Source organism: Condylura cristata, unplaced genomic scaffold (genome assembly GCF_000260355.1).
Source record: "Condylura cristata isolate star-nosed mole 26May11 unplaced genomic scaffold, ConCri1.0 scaffold00003, whole genome shotgun sequence".
Taxonomy (NCBI): Eukaryota; Metazoa; Chordata; class Mammalia; order Eulipotyphla; family Talpidae; genus Condylura; species Condylura cristata.
The window spans coordinates 29688172-29706887 of NW_004567104.1; the positions used below are offsets into that span (position 1 = coordinate 29688172).

General features: G+C 39.5%; 1 protein-coding gene across 3 annotated transcripts in view; it reads left to right on the plus strand.

Annotated features, from left to right (window-relative positions):
* Positions 1–8156: 8156 nt before the first annotated feature.
* The window catches only part of LOC101623086 (UBX domain-containing protein 7), a 64709-nt gene continuing 54149 nt past the window's right edge, over positions 8157–18716 (plus strand). For 2 of the 3 annotated variants that reach the window (XM_012732989.1, XM_012732984.1), the window contains exon 1: positions 8173–8254. In XM_012732989.1, the coding sequence (XP_012588443.1) occupies positions 8182–8254 (73 nt within the window). In that variant the 5' untranslated portion in view covers positions 8173–8181. Of the gene's footprint in view, positions 8255–18716 lie in introns of all 3 variants that reach the window. The other variant, XM_004675130.1, reaches the window with a different exon arrangement.

Sequence of the window (18716 nt, forward strand, 5' to 3'; positions counted from 1 at the left end):
AAGGCTCTTTGGCCCAGTGAGTGGGGTTTAATAGTAATCCTTGCAACAAGTACATTTAGAAAAACAATAGTAACAGCTCTCAGCATTGCTACAAGGAAACATCCTGTGTTTTCCCTATACTATGTCCAAGCCTTTGCAAAAAAAAAAAAAAAAAAAATCCTGTTTTCAAATTATCCAGTTTAACTAGGACATCTATTTATTTTCAAAACCTTAACTGGGGATATTAACTAGACTAACCAGCATACCTGAAGTTGAAAATCATGGAAATACTCCACAACTTGGTGACTTTGGTAGTTACAATGGGAATATTCTTGTGCAAAAAGTCATTGACTAGTGCTCTTAAAGTGCATTTTTAAATGTATGCAGGCTATATCTCAAAAAAATGGACTCTTAAGAAATTAGACCAGGGCCTCCCTCGTGGCACAAGATACTAAGTCTCAGTATAAATCAGCTATCGACAACCACTGCAGCATGAGTTAAATCTCCGGCCAGGTTGCTGACCCACATGGCGCAGCAGACCTCTCCTGTCTCACCTGCTGCTCCCCTCAGCAGTGTGTTTCAGTAGATCTGTCTGTCCTAATTCCCACTCTGTCTCTGGTGAATCCTCTCACCCACCCCACCCCCCATACCTTTGGCCTATACCCAGTTCTTGGATGCATACATAAAATAAATCTTAAAAACAGAAAATGACTCCAGGAACCTCCCTGGTGGCAGATACCCACCAAGTGGGTAGATACCCACATGTGCAGCAGAACTCTCCTGTCTTCCCTGCTGCTCCCCTCAGCAGTGTATTTCAGTCCATCTCCTGTTCTGCTCCCCGCTCAGTCTCTGGTGAATCTTATCACTACGCACCTGCACCTGTTTGACTCTATATGTATATATGGTTTTTAATTTCTTAGCAAACTATAGTTGCTGTTTTGTGTAGATTCAGATCCCAGTCTCACTCCTTATATACAGACATTTCTAATTTTTTTTTATTACAAAAGTTTATTTTTACATCATTTTGTACATTTTTTTTCCATCTCAATTGTAATCCCCGCGGGTTTCCCATCACCAAGTCACCCATGTGCCATCACCATAATCCCGTGCATTTCCCTCCCCCCACCCCGTTTTTGATCCCATTCCCCACTCCACCCCCACAAAATCAGACATTTCTAATTTTAATGCAGTCAGATTTATTATTTTTTGCCTATAGGGTCTGTGTTTGTGTGTGTTTTTTTTTTTATGAACTCGTTCTCTCCAAGCAACTCTCTTTCCTGCGTATCTATGACTGCAAGTGTCTTTCTTTCTTCTTTCCCTAATAAACTGTCCTATAAAATGTAAAAAACAAAAAACAAAACAAAACAAAAAACACAGAAAAAAACTTTTCCTTCCCTTGATGTGGTAAACCATAGGTTTCAGGCTCCCTATGTTTTGTGTGAATGGTGCCTTCTGGAGCACAAAGTGCAAGAAGTTATATAAAAATAGTTCTGCTTAGAGTCTTTAGGAAAAGCCCCTTTATTTCCTTCAGAAAATTGTAAAGTTTTGATCTTATTTACACTTTCATAAATTTAAGATTTATTTTTAAATCAGAACTGGAGTTGGGTTGCAATTTTATTTGATCCCAAGATCATGGATGGGTTAGTCTACTTTGTCCTCCACTGATTGTAACATCACTTCTATCACAGTGTCCATATATTTTTGCCTATGGGTCTAGACTTTCAATCTGGCCTTTATTTAATTAGTATGCCTTTATAATAATTCCTGATATTGAAGAGGGCAAGGCTTCCACCTTTCTTTTGCTTCAAAAGTCTTGTCTGTTGTTGATCCTTTATTCTTGAAGTTTAAAAATCATCTTACTAAGAAGACAGAGAAACTCAAAGAGTTTTGTTTGGAATTACATTGAGTTTATTGGTTAATAAATAGGAAACTGGAAATCTTTCCATGCCTGAATATAGCGCATTTCTTCATTTAATACCTATCAATATATTTTTATAGTTTTCTTCATAACTTTATATTTTTGTTAAATCCATATACATATATATATATATATATATATATATATATGTTTCAAATTCTTATTCATTTATACACACAGAACTGAAGTACAGGCCAGAGGTGTGGGGGATAGGTGTCGGGGGTGAGAGGATTCACCAGAGACAGAGTGGGGAGTAGAACAGGAAACACACTGCTGAGGGGAGCAGCGGGTGGTTCAGGAGAGATCTGCCACACCATGTGGGTCACCTCCCTGGTTGGGGATAGACTTGTGCTGCAGTGACTGCGATAGCTTCATAGTTTCATAGTGCTGTGCTTTAACCCGTTATGCCACCAGGGAGGGCTCTTATATATTCTTTCTTATAGAGAATATTAAAAGAATTCTTTATATTCTTTCTTTTATATTACTGTTATGGCTATGACTTCTGGGATGTTATTGAATAGAAATAATGAGTGGATACTTAGCTTGTTTATGACGTTTTATTAAGTAAAGTGTCATCATTTTGTGTAGTTTTGGTAGATACACTTTATTAGGTTGAAAAAGTTGAAGTATTTTTGTCTGCCTAAATCATTAAGTTTTTTTTGGGTGTGGTGGCTTCCCTGTTGGCTCAGAGGTCAGTGGGCAGCCATTGCAGCATGAGTTCCATTCCCTGGCCCACATGGCACAGCAGACCTTTTCTGTCTCCCTTACTGCTCCCCTCAGCAGTGTATTTGGGTACAGCAGCCTGTTCTGCTCCCCACTCTATCTCTGGTGAGTCCTCTCACCCCACCCCTGCCGCACTTCTGGCCGACACCCCAGCTCTTGTATGCATAAATAATAAGTCTTTTTATTAAAAAAGAGGGTTTCTTTTGGTGTATGCAATGTATATGAATGATACTGAGTTATAGCCATTTTTTTTCTGTACCTGATCAAATGGTTTCTTGGTTAATTTGTTCTACTGTCATGAATTACACTGAAAGGTTTTTTTGTATAATCAAAAGGGCAGGTTTATTATAAAATGGGAAGGGAAGTAAAGGATGCTTGCACAGAAACAAGTGGGCGGAAAGAGCTGCCCCTGAAAGGGACAGGTTTGTTAAGAGAGGCCTGTTGATCACAGGTGGGTAGTCTGGGAGAAGGGCTGCCGCTGCTGCTTTGCAAAGGGAGAAGGCTGGTGAAGAAAAACACTTGCATAGCCACAAACAGGCAGGAGAGCTGCTGTATTGAAAGATCTTTTTACCGTAAAATTGTGCTTACATTCCTGAGATAAAAACCAAGTAAAAAGTAAATGTGTACATATATGTATGTCTGTAACTGGATCTAAGTTTTGATTTAGTTTAATGTTTTAGTTTCAGTATCCTTAAGTGAGGATGCGCTCACTTTGCTCCTTTCTATGGATTAATTTGTATACATTTGGGATCAGCTGTTTAATTTTTCTTTGTAGAAATAACTTGTAAAATCATCTCAGTCTAATTGCTTTTTTGTGTAGTGAACTCAGTTTTGTTAAGGGTCATACGTTTACTTATAGTTGAATAGGATTTGGCAACATACATTTTCCCCATTAAGTGCAATTTATCTATTTCCTGATTAATTGGCATAAAATTGTTCTTACTATTTTGTTTTTAAAAACACTGCTGTATCTGCTAGCCCTACTTTTCATTTATAATGTTGTTTCTTTAAGAAAGTCTAGCTTGTCAAAGGACTCAAATTTTACTTATGTCAAATAACCAACTTTTGGTTTTTGGATCCTCTTTTGTATTTTGCTTTCTATTTCACTGGTTTGCATTCATTTGTGTTTATCCTTCCTATTTCTGTTGTTTCTTTATAACTTTTTGAATAAACATTAAGTTATTCATTTGCTAGACTCCTTTTCTAATATAACCATTTAAGGTTACATATTTCTTCCTCCAGGCACTGTTAAAAATGCATTACAGTCTTTTTTTGGTCTTTCCATGATCAGTAAGTTTTAAATATTTTCCACTTTTCATTGTTACCTTGCTCCTATAGAGTCACTCGCTTCCTCACCCCTTCATTCTGCTCTCTGCCTCATAGACTGCCTGTACAGACCACCTCAAAAGAAGGCTGGGCCTCATGTCGTGAAAGAACTTTAATATGTTAGTGTACATAAAGAAGAGAAGAAAGGTTAATAGTTTTCCAATAAAACACCCAGTTACCTATCCCCTGTGGGTAAATGCCCAGACCAACAGGGTTGCCCCAAAGCTAGGCTGCCGTGGTCTGAAAACTTGTCCTAAGTATAAGGCACCTTCTGGTAGGGCCTCTGTCTTCTGATTGAGGTCTGCCAATTATTATTCCTGGCAGAATATAGAAGAGGAAAGCCAGATCAAGTTAATTATTTCTGTGGTCTCTCCTCTCTGTGATTGCCTCAGGCTGGTTGCGACCCTTGGCAGAAAGTCACTGCTTGAAAGGTGACCTGGTCTAGAAACCAGAACTCTCTCCTTTGGGATCCCAGTAACTCCATTCTTTCCTTGTCTCTTTGCTCCAGAGGTTGAGATAATTCTACTGCTACTATTCCCAGGTGTTCTTCATGGTCTCTTGTGAGTCCCATATGTCCTTCTCACACCTTTAAATTTTGGTCCTTTATAAATTTATAAAACAGAATGACCATTTATTGTTTGTTGAGCCCCTGCGTGATATGCCATTTTTTATTTAGTCTAAATGATTTATTTAGAAGCTTGTTTTTGACTTTCCAAATATGAGTGTTTTTTAAAATTATAATTTTAAATTGTTTATTTAGTTGTTTTGAAGAACATGTTTATTTGCATGATACTTTGTTGACACTTGCTTTATGCTCTTTACACGACTTTAATTTTGTTCATATGTACTTGAATAGAACTACATAGTTTTGTTACTTTTGGTTGAAAGAAGGGGGTTGTATAATTGTATATTTACCAAATCTTTTATTTATTTTTTTAAAGGTTTATTTATTTGTGCATACAGAACTGGGGTACAGGCCAGAGGCTCAGGGGTGGCGAGAGGCTTCACCAGAGACAGAGTGGGGAGCAGAACAGGCAGATCGACCAAGTATACTGCTGAGGGGAGCAGCAGGCGGGTCAGGAGAGGTCTGCCACGCCATGTGGTCACCTCCGGAGCAGGCGGGGATCGAACTCATGCGGAAGCGGCTTTAGCTTCTCAGTGCTGTGCTTTAACCTGCTGCGCCACCAGGGAGGGCCAGCAGATCTTTTATTTTTTAAAGATTTATTTATTTATGCATATATAACTAGAGTACAGCCCAGAAGTGTTGAGAGGAGGATTCACCAGAGACAGAGTGGGGAGCAGAACAGGCAGACTGACAAAGTACACTGCTGAGAGGATCTGTGGCTGAGACAGGAGTGGTCTGATATGCCATGTGGATCACCTTCGGGATGGGGACTGAACTGGCTCCAAAGTGGCCAAGGCCAGCTTCACAGTGCTGAGCTTTGAACCCACTGTGCCAGTAGGGAGGGCCCAAGTCTCTTCTTTAAACAATATTTTTTCTTTATTTACATTTGAGGTTGTTATCAGGTACATACAAGCTTAGAATTATTTTCTCTTCCTAATGATTTTCTCCCTTTATCAGTATATAGTGATCCTTTTTATCCTTAATAATACATTTTGCTTTAAAGTCTATTTTGTCTGAAGTGAATATGGCCACTCAAAATTTCATACTGCCTTTGTATATATATTTTTTACTTTTCCCTCTCTTTTTTTCTATGTTTTAGGCTTGCCTTGTGTCAATAGTATACAGGTGACAAAAGTTAAAATGATGTAATTTATCTGTTCTTAAAACAATATTGCTATTTAAATTTACAAAGTATAGTACATCTATCTACAACTCAAGGAATTTGGATTCCAGACTCCACCTCAGTACCCTATGACCTTGAACAGCTCTCTCAAACTCTTGAGATAAAACACACATCCTGAATTGGATTATCTTGAGTGTTTCTTCTGTCATTCCATTAAGATATATTAACATGTTAAAATAGTTTTGAGATAAGAAGTCTTGAAAATGAGTCCAATTTTAAAAACAAAATCCTAGTGTAATAATTCATTACATTGATAACTTATGCTTAGCTTTGGGATATTTGCTCTTTTCAAGTAAAACCATTACTTGACAAAGGATCCATTACTTAATGTGATGTCTCTTTACAGTTTAATTTCTTTTCTGAGGATAACCCATGTTTTTAAAAAACATTTTCTGTGATTTGGGGAAGTTATTCAAATATGTTTTCTTGTGATTCAAAGAGTTTGTGGTTTTCATAATGCAAGAAAAACTTTTAAGTTTGTATTACTAATTTTCTGCCTCAATTTATTTAAGCTTACTTTTCCATTTCTACAAAATCCTTTCTGGAGTTGTGGATGCTATAATCTTCACCACTTTATCATAAGATTACTCTAAAAATAATATCACTGGATTGGAATTCTAAGACCTTAGAAATAAACATACAATTCTCATTGTTAGTCTCCCTGGTGGAGGTGCAATAATAACTGCATCTGATTTTCAGTCAATGGTGTTAGACCATTTTGTTTGAAGCCTGATTTTGTGCAGTTGGCTTCAGTGACATAGCCCTCAAGAAGACTCTAGGAAAGAAGAGTTCATACTGTTTCTTGGCTCTGACTTTGCTCTCATTTTATGCATGTCTGGGTCATGTGTCAAACAGCTTCATGGCTGGATCCCTTTCTCAAATGACCCACATAACCACAGCAACCTGGGAGGTTGTGTCAGGACCACTTTTGTCATTGAACTGACAATATTCCTATCAAGAGTTTGCTTCTTATAAATCAACCATACCTTCCCCAAAACTACAATGTTATAGTTACCTTGATTTGACTTGGTTATTTCTTAATTGGCCCCAATAATATATTTGGAGGCTTTAGGAGGGGTCAGTTCTCTACATGACTCAGCCCATCTTTCAATGGACCATTTTCCTATGTAGATGCAAAACAAGTGGGTAGGAGGTGGGAAGCTAGAACCTAAACTGAGTCTCTTGAACTTTATTCATATAAGATTTTTAATCTAAGTTACACAGATATTATCTATTTACAAATAAAGGATATAAAAGTCCTTTTCACCATCCCCCAACTTTTGCTCCCCTCTCTAGGAGGTAACCATTATTAGTTTTTGAGTTTTTATTAGTTTTTAAAAAACTTTTTAAAAAAGATTTATTTATGTATACCTACAAGAACTGGGGTATAGGGAGTGGGGGGCGGGGGTGAGTGAGGAGATTCACCAGAGACAGTGGAAAACAGAACAGGCAGATGTACTGAAATAGGCTGCTGAGGAGAGAATCCGTAAGACAGGAGAGATCTGTTTTGCCATGTGGTTCTGCTACCTGGCAGGGGATCTAACTAGTGTTGCTGTGGCTGCAGAGAGTTTCATAGTGCTGTGTGTGTTTACCCCCTTGAGCTACCAGGGAGGCCTCCAGTCCACTTTTTATACACGTCTTTTCTCTATTGTATATCCATATTTTCTTTTTACAAAAAAATGACATCTCTTCGTCTTATAGGTAGGACACTGAATGAGACCTTGGGAGGAGGTAAATGTTGACATTTATTGGAGAAACAAATTGGATTTATTGGAGAAAGCAAAAGGAACAATATTAAAATGTACTATTAAAAAATAAGCCTACAACGTGTCTGCGTCCAACGCTTTATTGGCACGAATATTTTTACTGGTATTTTACTACCGCTGGATGAGTTGCCGCACTAGGTTAATCAAAAATTAGTTTAGAGGTTGGGAAGCAGGTGCAGAAGTCGCTTCAGTGAGAAGATCTAGGTTTTTTATTCTGATGGAAGCTGCAGAAAATCTATCAGAAAGCCGTGAAGCAGTAAAAGAAAAAAATAAAAATACTGGCATCGGTTTACAAAATTTGTGAAGCAGAAACGCTTAAGAGCCCACTGCCTGCCGAAGCCTACGCTTCCTTCAGAAGCCCGGAACGGATAACCCGCCTTGACACTGGCCTGGGAGCTTGGAGAGGAAGGCACCAGAAAGACGTTGTACAGGAGGATGAGGCTGCCGGCAGCAACTCAGCAACAGGACGCGAGAGCCAGGAGACCCCCCCCCCACCGCCGACATCAAGTGCGCATGCGCCGACTAACGTAAGTCGAGGGGCGGGGCAGAGAGGCGGGGCTTAGAGCGGTCAATGAGCCTGCGCAAAGCGCGCGGCGAGGTGGGGGAGGGCGGTCCGTGTGTGTCTGTGTTGTTGTTCGGCGGCAGCGGCGGCGGCGGTAAGATGGCTGCCCACGGGGGCTCCGCGGCGTCGTCGGCGCTGAAGGGGTTAATTCAGCAGTTCACCGCCATCACCGGTAAGAGACGCGGTTACCGGAAGGTGGAGAGTGGGGTCTGGAACGGGCGGCCGGTTTGCCCCGGACTTCCCTTACCTTCTTGCATCCCTCCCTCGGGCTTTACCCCTGCTCTCGTCTTCCCTCCTGAGGAAGAGGCGACGACGGCGTCGGGTCCACGGGTTCAGGCGGGAGACGGACCCCCGCCCCCACGCGCCCCACACCCTCCTTGTCGGTCCTTTCGCAGTGTGGAGGGCCACCCCCACCTACTCTCTGCCTGCCCAGACTCCTGGAGTGGGCCAAGCCGATCCGCCCCCGCCGGCCCGGGGACCTGGGGGCGGGAGAGGTGGGGGGGCCGCACCCGGGCCACCGCCCTCCTCCTCCTCCGTGGTCTTCACAGTGCAAGCTCTGGGGCGCACTGCATCCTCTTACTCTCTTTTTCCTTTCTTCCTCTGCCAGGTCATTCCCCCGCCCTCCTGAGCCCCCCCCTCCCCCCGGCCCCTGGCCTGCCCCTTCCCCTTTCTGGGCCCCTCGGAGCCTTCGCGGTGGCCCTGGCTTGTTCCGGCCCTCCCGCCTTAACGGCGAGGCTGGTGGGTTCGGCAGCGCCTTTACCGATCGCGGGGTATAGTCTTCCAGAAAGGGAGGTTGGTAAGGGGTAGCTGCAAGACTGAGGTTTTAGGAAACGAATGAGGAGGAAAGAAGCCCCCATCACCTTGGTAGGGAAGGCCTGGCGGAATCCTGGGTGGCGTTTCCCACCTCCCCATAATAAAATCAGAAAGACTGAGACGATGGCGCCGGGGCCTCCTGCTGATAAAATGGGGATGGCGGCAGAAACTTCTTTGAGAGAAAAATCAGTTTCTGGGTGTCAGTATCCCCCAAACCCTCGGTTTCTCCTTTCCTTTGCACCCCTGCTGAAGGCACACGCAGATCCTCTTAAACCTGGAGGAAAGCCCTAAGCCATTCTATGAATTCTCTGTCTTGTTTCTGTCTGATGGTGCTGAACTTTTTTTGCATGAGTTATTAGAGGGCGGAGCAAATGATGAAGTTCTCTGTGGAGTGATTTGAGAGACGAGTACTCCATGTGCTTGAGTGTAATTTTGCCTTTCTGGTTTGTCATTTTGGAAGGAGGTCAGAATGTTAGTTTCTTCCGTTAGCAGATTTATACTTATCTGGTAATGGGTTAGGTGCCGGAAGGCGTTTCCAACTAGTTTGATGTAAAATTTTATATTGTTTTAAGCATTACAGGTTGTATGCAAGTTGCCGTTATGTGTGTAATTTAAATTAGTTTTATTTTTCACTCTAATTAAATATTTGATGTGATATGTAGTTTGTGGGCATGTGACATCCATCCAGTTGATAAAATAAAATGTTATAAAGTTGGAACAAAAATGAAATACTTTTCTTAATAATTTGTGATTGGACTATTGAAAGATGTAATTTCTCAGTTTCTAAGCAGGTCGTTATTACTGGGAAAATTAGAAAAGTATCGTGTATATATAAGCAAGTATTGATTAGATAAGAAATTATTTGTAGTAAATAAGATATAGAAGTGATTATTGTTAATTTTCTTTATATTCTCTAGAAGTGATTTAATTTTGATTTTTAAAAAAAGATTTGTTTTTTTATGCACACAACAATTGGGGTGTAGGCCAGAGGTGCGAAAGCCTGAGAAGATTCACCAGAGAAGAGAGGAACAGAACAGGCATAAGTACTGAAATACACTGCTCAGGGGAGCAGCCGGTGGGTCAGGACAGGTCTCTACTGCTCCTTGGCCAGAATTGAACTCATGATGCAGTGGCAGAGGGTGGCTTCACAGTGCTGAGACAGCCCTTTATGCCATCAGGGTGGCCCCTAGTTTTAATTTTTAATGCTAACTACGATCCCTCAGGAACCTGGTTGTTTTAGTGCCTCTTATTATTTCTTTCAGTGCAACATTTCTGTTGAGAATAAACACCTCAATTGTTGTGAGATGAAGAGACTTAATTGCTTGAGTTCTGTTAACTTACAAGTCTACAAGCCTTGTTTCCTTTTCACAGTCTTTTTATTCCTGTATCAAGTTGGAAACATCAGTAGACAATGCCACCTGGAAGTCTCTAAAAGGGAAAATACCATAGATTCTTTTTAGTATATCATGAGTTTCTACTAATAATTTTTGAGATTTTTTTTTAAACAAAATAGTGTTTAACTATTGGGAACAAATGATTCACCCCTTTAATCTTTTTCACATATTTTAAAAAGAAAATTTGTGATTTTAGGGCCCTCCTTGATGGCACAGTGGGAAGACATTTGATACTTTTTGCTGGATTAACAAAACTAATCTTAAGAACTTAAGTTGTTTCAAGATTTTACTTACCTGGAAGCCTAACATACTGGTAAAGGCAAAGCATTTTCAAAAATACAAGTCTCATTTTCTCTGTGGAATTTAAAAATAAGAGAAAATAGAAAGTTTTAAGTTTTTTCACTAAATAGAACAAATCTCTGTATAATATGTGAGTGTGAAGTAATGATCTTTACAAACATTATTACTAGCTATCACAACAGTTTGAACTATTTTTTTGCAAAATAAAAAATCTCCACTCTCAGAATAACAGTATTTACATTATTTTGCATAGCCTGTTTGCATTTATATACTTATTTTTACAATGTGGATCTTAGCTTGTATAATTTAGAATTCTGCAATTTTCACTTAACTGTTTAGTCAGCATTTCCCCCATGGTCAAATTCTTTGAGAAGCAAGTAGCCCAGGGAAATAATGGCCTTTGAAGTATTTCCATTGAGAGGCTGTATACCTTTTCCATTGGTGACTTTCCAGTCATCTTAAGGCTATATAAGAAACCAGTTTTATTTCTTTATATATGTACCATATCTTGTAATATTACTCAGTTTGATCTTCCTTGATATTCATTATACATGACTTTGAATGAGTTGACACTCACAGGCATATTAGTTCTCAAACCATGAGAAAGAATTACTGCTGGATCTGGTAGTAATTCAATAGAACAGTTTAAAAATGTTTTGAACCATGTTGGTACCCTGTTAACACTTAACTTGAGCAGACATCTAGCTATACAAATACAAAATGCACAAATATAATCATAGTAATTTATAAAAAGAGGGACACCTAGATGTTACAGAATAGGTAAAATAGAAGGTAAGGACAAAATGTGAGGAAGTAGCAAGTGGAGGCTGAGAAGAGTACAAGAGGTTGCTAGTATAGAATTCCTTAATGCTTTGTATATGGTTTACGTTTGTATATTTAATGCCATTATCTGACTACACTTGCAGAAGAGATCTTAGTTTAATCATTCTCTAAAGTTGTTGAGTGAATGCATATTTATTAAAGAAATTGGAAATTTATGTGTGTAATATTTGGCTTCATTACCAGTTCTCATTTACACTTGTATGCATTACATTTCTCTTGTATTAGTACTAAAATCAGTGAATGCTGTTTCAAATATTTTAGATATCAAAAGAGAACTTAGAATTTTGAGAGCTATTTCAAATGGTGATGATGTTTGAACAGAAATTTAGGGAGGTAATACACCTTTTTGGGTTATTAATAGACTCTTAGTGATAACTTAAGTATGTATTGATAGTCTGCTATCAGGTATGGTTCAGATTCAGGGGATACTACCATAGAGGCTGTCCTTAGAAACTGGGAGAATGATAGGAACTGTATGGGAGCACAAAAAAAGGGGGAATGGCAACAAAGACTTTCCAGAAGAAAAAAATTTTTGAAGATCTATTTCATTTATTATTTTTTAAAGATTTATTTATTTATACATACAAGAACTGGAATACAGGCCAGAGGTATGGGGTAGTGTGGGGCTGGGGGGTGGAGAGACAGATTGGGGAACAGAACAGGCAGATTGACAGAAATACTCTGCTGAGGGGAGCAAAAGATACCTGCTGTACTATGTACATAGGCCAGCTCTCCCTGGCTGGGGGTCAAATCCATGCTGCAGTGGCAGTGGATGGCTTCATGATACTGAGACTTACCCCCTGAATCTAATAATAAAAAAATGGTGCTTTAAAGATTTTTGGATGGCAAATTATTATGAGAAAATGCCCAGTGACTAGTACTAGTCACTAAGTAAAAACAAAACTACTATGCCACCAGGGAGGTCCACAGTATATAGTTTTATGAATCTGGTTTTTTTCACTTAGGATATTGCATATGAGATTTATTCATGTCATTGTGATATGAATAGTTTTCTTCCTTTTTATTAGTGAATATATACTATTATATGGACATACTACAGTTTATCCATTTATAAAGTGAATGAACAACTGTGGTTTTCAATTTGGGAGGATTATAAATACAGCTGCTAAAAATATTATATTGTATATATTTTCATTTCCCTTGTATGACACACATAAACATTATTAAATCATATATACCCATATAGGTATATAAGAAATTGCTAAACTGTTTTCTAAAGTCAGTATACCAGTTTACATTTCCACCAATAATGAATGTCTGAGAGTTCTAGTTACCATATACTAGTTTTTTCTAGAAATTCCATTTTTTAATAGGTATTTAAATGATATGGCATAATAGTTTTAATTTGCTTTTACTTAATGACTTAACAGTATTGGGCATTTTCTCATGATAATTTGCCATCCATAAATCTTTAAAGCACCATTTTTAATTATTAGATTCACTAGACATAAAATTACACTATCAGATTGCTATAACAATTCTAAGTACCTGTCCTGCAGTTGTTTTTATCTTGTCATGAACTAGTAATAGGTAGCTGGTCTGAGGGTCGTATTGTGGGTAGGTAACACTGATCTAGGTAAGAGCAGAACAGGGGTGAAAACTCTGGTGTCTTCATTCTCACGTTCATGCCTTTTCCACCATATTACTGCTTTGCTCATTGTAGTTTACTTTGTTAATACAACAAAAATCAGCATGTGTTCTTTAACTTAATCATTCCATTTCTCTTGTATATTAAGCTTTTGTGTATAATCAGAAAACAAAAATGTTTCCTACTTTTAAATGCTTCTTAAAAACACCAGGATGGGGCCCTCCCTGGTGGCACACTGGGTTAAAGCACAGCACTGAGAAGCTAAAGCTACTTCCGCATGAGTTTGATTCCTGCCTGCCTCGGAGGTGACCACATGGCACTGCAGACCCTCTCCTGACCTGCCCGCTGCTCCCCTCAGCAGTGTAGTTCGTCCATCTGCCTGTTCTGCTCCCCTCTCTGTCTCTGGTGAAGCCTCTTGCCGCCCCTGAGCCTCTGGCCTGTGCCCCATTTCTGTATGCACAAATAAATAAATCTTAAAAAAACAAAAAACAAAAACCTCCAGGATGGGAAATGGATGAGGCTGAATTTACTTTACATTTCTTCCAGTCACCACTCACAACCATTTCCATGGTGGATAGTCTAACAAACTGTTATCCTTTTGAGGGGCATTGTAGAACTGACAAGTAACCTCTTTGTATCTCTATTATTTCTGTGTTCTATTCTTCTGGGGCAATAAGAGGTCCATAGAGGAACTATTTTTTCTTTCTTTTTAAAAAATCCTCTCTGACTGCTATACTTTGGTTTCTTTCTTTCTTTTTTTTTTTTTTTAAAGATTTATTTATTCATTCATATCGAACTGGGGTACAGGCCAGAGATGCGGAAGGTGAGAGAATTCACCAGAGACAGAGCGGGGAGCAGAACAGGCAGATTGAGGAAGTACACTGCTGAGGGGAGCAGCGGGCAGGTCAGGAGAGGTCTGCCTCACCATGTGGATCTCCTCCAGGGCAGGAGGGAATCCAACTCATGCAGAAGTGGCTTAAGCTTCTTAGTGCAGTGCTTTAGCCTGCTGCGCCACCAGGGAGGGCCATAGTTTGTTTTCTTGATAAGAATAACAGAGTGGTCCACAGGGAAATGGGATGTTCCAGGTACCCTGCCCACCCAAGGAAGGGTACAGCTGAGCAGAAAGGAGGAAAAGCTGGAAAGGAGGCTGGGAGAAGGAAGGGAGAAGTATGGAGGGCAAGGAGGCAGCCTGGAGGAGGGAGGCTCATGGAGTAAAGAGAGATGTGAAAGCGCTTCACTTGCTTCTTGGCCTTGGACTTCTTCCAGGGACTTGGGAGACATAGAAGACATGGTGAGAGACACTTTGGGAGGTTAACAGTTTTGATTTTGCTCTTTTTCTTCCAGAGTTGGCAGGCCCCTTCTGCCTCCTTTTCTATGGGTCCCCACCAGGAGGTACCTCAAACTTGAGGCAGGCTTTGGGCCTCAATGGCCCTGCTTTGGGCCATCCTTGTTTGGGTAGGCATATACTCACAAGGGGATGGGTAACTTAAGGAACTTGATTTGGAAACTTTTTTTGGCTCATAATAATTGTATTAAAATTACTTTCTGTTAAGGTCTTATGCACTAGAATATGTTTTGATGCGATGGATGGTAAAACCTATTTAGAACAGACAGGTTTTGGGGTTCTGGAGTGCCCTTCACTCACTCTGCTTGGTAACATTAGTGAAGAGATTATTCTTCTTTTGGCATTGAAAGTAGTATATAGGATAGGCATGAAGGACTTAAAATTTGATCTATATCTTGACTCTTCCATCTGTGGTGGAGACATGGGACTGTATTACAGGCTTTGGATTTTTTTTTTAATGTCAAATCATTAATGGAGAGAACGTAAGCTAAGAAGCAGCAAGAAAATAGCCACATGCAGGCTTAAATAATCTCCTTTGGTACCATTAGCTAGCTTTATTTTATTTATTTATTTATTTAAAAGATGTAATTGTTTTTATGTGTACAAGAACTGGGGTAGAGGTGCAGGAGGGTGGAGGAGATTCACCAGAGACAGAGTGGGGAGCAAGACAGGCAGATCAACTGACATACACTGCTGAGGGGAGCAGTGGAAGAGTCAGGAGAGGTCTGCCACGCCATGGCGGTTACCTTCCTGGCTGGGGATCAAACCAAATGCCTCCTAGTGCTGTGCTTTAACCCGTTGTGCCACCTGGGAGCCCCCCATCCCCCATCCCCCATTAGCCAGCTTTAAACAAATGGAAAGGGGAAAAGGCAAGAGAGAAATAAAATGGATACATGTGAGAAACAGTAAAGACAGAACTCCAGCCTTCGGTTACAGATTATTGTATTTTAAAGGTTACAGATTATTGCATTTTAAAGACTGAATATGTGTCCCTCCCCTATTCATATATTGAAATACTATCCCCCCAATGTGATATTTCCAGAGATGGAGCTTTTGGAGGGGTCAGTTAACTCTTGAGGGTGGAATCTTTATGAATGTGATTGGGACCTTTAAAAAAAGTGACCTTAGGGTCCTCCCGGTGGTGCAGTGGATTAAAACACAGCACCACAAAGCTAGCCAGCCACTAAAGCACAAATTCAATCCCCTGCTAGCTTGGGAGGTGACCCACATGGCTCAGTAGATCCTGTTCTACCTGCTGCTCCCCTCAGCAGTGTACTTGGTCAGTCTGCCTGTTTTGTTCTCCACTCTGTTTCTGGTAAATCCTCTCACCACCCTTGCACCTCTGGCCTGTACCCCAGTTCTGCATGCATAAATAATGTTAAAAAGGAGAGAGAGAGAGAACTTAGAGAGACTGCTCTTACCTTTTCCATCTTGTAAGAGCATGGTGAGATAACTGAACAAGGAAGTGGGACTCTATTGCCAAATCTGCTGAAATCTTCATCTTGAACTTCCTAGCTTCTAGAAGTATTAGAAGTAAATGTTATTTAAGCCTCTGGTTCATGGTATTTTTTTATAACAGTGTGAATAAGACACTGAGTTAGATTAAACTATGCTGCTGACTTTAACATTTGAACCTCAAAATAAGCCCATTTAAACAGATTTATTGGTATTTTAAATCTGCACACTTTTTTAAAAAAAATATTTTTTTACATCATTTTATGCATGTTTTTATCTCAGTTGTAATCCCCTATGGTTTCCCATCACCAGATCACCCATGTGCTCTCACCAACGTCCAGTGCATTTCCCTCCCCCCACTGTTTTTGATCCCGTTCCCCACTCCACCCCCATAAATTGTCTCTAGTATATAACTGTTTATTATTATTATTATTATTTTTTCGCCTGGTCTGTTATACTCCTGCTCTGAGTGAAACCATCCAGTATTTTTCCTTTTCTTTCTGGCTTATTTCACTAAGCGTGATCTTTTCCAGCTCCATCCATGTTGTTGCAAAAGGCATGTGTTTCTTTTTTTTGGTTGCTGAATAATATTCCATTGTGTATATGTACCACATCTTTTTTGCACACTTATTTTTTAACTCCCTCGTTTTTTTTTTTTTTTAAAGATTTATTTATTTGTACATACAGAACTGGGGTACAGGCCAGAGGCTCAGGGGCAGTGAGAGACAGAGAGGGGAGCAGAACAGGCAGAGCGACAAAGTACACTGTTGAGGGGAGCAGCGGGCGGGCCAGGAGAGGTCTGCCTCGCCATGCGGTCACCTCTGGGGCAGGCGGGAATCGAACTCATGCAAAGGTGGCTTTAGCTTCTCAGTGCAGTGCTTTAACCCGCTGCGCCACCAGGGAGGGCCCTTAACTCCCTCTTTAAAAAAGATATGTTCTTATGGGGATTACAATTGAGATGGAAAAAAAAAATGTACAAAATGATGTAAAAATAAACTACTTTGTTATATATTAAAAAAAAAGATGTTGTTCTGAATTATAGAAGTTCAGATTTTTATAACTGACCCATGAAAATTTACCTGAGTATATAGTAAAATTTGTCCCTTGATTAAATCTGTTTATCACTGTTCCTTTAACCTGTATTGTTTTATCTTTCCTTACTTTAACATTGCCTTGTTGCAATTAATCTTCATTCACTTCCTCATATTCTTCAGTGGCAATGTTATTAGCATATTGTCAATTTTTTGTTGCGTGGGCAGAGTATTCAGCACTTAGTAATTTCTTGCAGCTGCTGTAACAAGTGAATATAAACTGTGATCTAATATATATTCTCTTACCTTTTTAGTGGCTATATCTCTTAAATGAAGGTTTGAGTAGTCTTTGGGGGAGAGGTAGAATACATTTTTAGCTTACTGTAACAGCCTTGGCTTTCTCCACTAAATGTTAGAAGGTTCTCCTACCTGCCTCAGGCCCCTCATTTATTTATTTTTATTTATTTTTTTAAAGTTTATTTTTACATCATTTTGTACATTTTCCCCCTCATCTCAGTAGTAATCCCCACGGGTTTCCCATCACTGAGTCACCTGTGTGTCATCACTATAGTCCCGGATATGCACTCCCCCCCCCCCCATTTTTTGGTCCCATTCCTCACTCCACCCCCACAAAATGTCTCTGGTATATGGCTATTCATAATTCTTATTATTTTCTCGCCAGGCCCCTCATTTAATGTTCACATTACTAAAAGCTTTTAATCCTGACATAGAATTACTGGAACTTTTAATTGTCATTCAGTTACTTTTGTTTCTAAAATGATATACTTAGTGATATACTAAAAATGACCTATTATGCATACACATACAGGTGTTTCAGGTAATTTGGCTTTTACTTAAAAAGTTAAGGTGTACTTTTCATGTTGGATCCCTCTCTAATAACTATTTTCATCAGTCTTGCCGATATTTGATATGTGCTTCCTAAAAGAAATTTTGGGAAAACTTTATGGATCATTATTCTGACAAACTACTGTGATGGAAGTTATCTTGTCAAATTGTCAATAGATACTAAGAGGGCCATCTTGCAGATATGTCAACCTATAGGTTCTAGCATTAGTTGATTAAGTGTGGATTATTAATTACTCTGTCTCAAATATCAGTTATTGTTTTATTATAGATTATTTTTTGTGGTTTAGTCATTCCCTTTAATAAATTCTTTTAACTGTTAGTTCAGTAGATCTATGGAAATTTTGGAGTAGTTAGCTGTACTTTTTTTTTTTTTTCTGATTTTACAGCAGTCATACTGAATGCTGTTTGTTTTTTCATTGTAATCTTTTTAAAAAATGAGTGTTTAACATGAGTGAAACACATGTTCATCGCATCAGATTAATGAGAGAGAAAACTGAGATGTCTTACTCTGCCTGTTTACTATCTTCACAAAATGTGCTTCTCTATAAGCTATCTATAAATATTCACACCTCATGCTTTCAATATTTTTCATTTGTTACTGATGCGTAGCTTGAATGCCCCATATAACTGGGAATAGTCTATTTTTAATGGCTATTTGCTAGTTAGAGCTATTTAAGTTCTTTAATGTGAATTTTCTTTTTTTAAAAAAAGATTTATTTATGTATACAAAAAGTGACTACAGGCCAGAGATGCAGGGGGTAAGAGAATTCACCAGAGTTAGAGTGGGGAGCAGAACAGGCATACTGACTGAAATGCATTGCTTGAGGGGAGCAGCGGGAGTGTCAGAAGAGATCTGCTATGCTATGTGGGTAACCTCCATGGCTGGGAATTGAACTCTGTATGGACAACTTCGTAGTGCTGTACTTTAACCCATTGTGCCACCAGGGAGGGCCTTTAATGTGAATTTTATTTTTTTT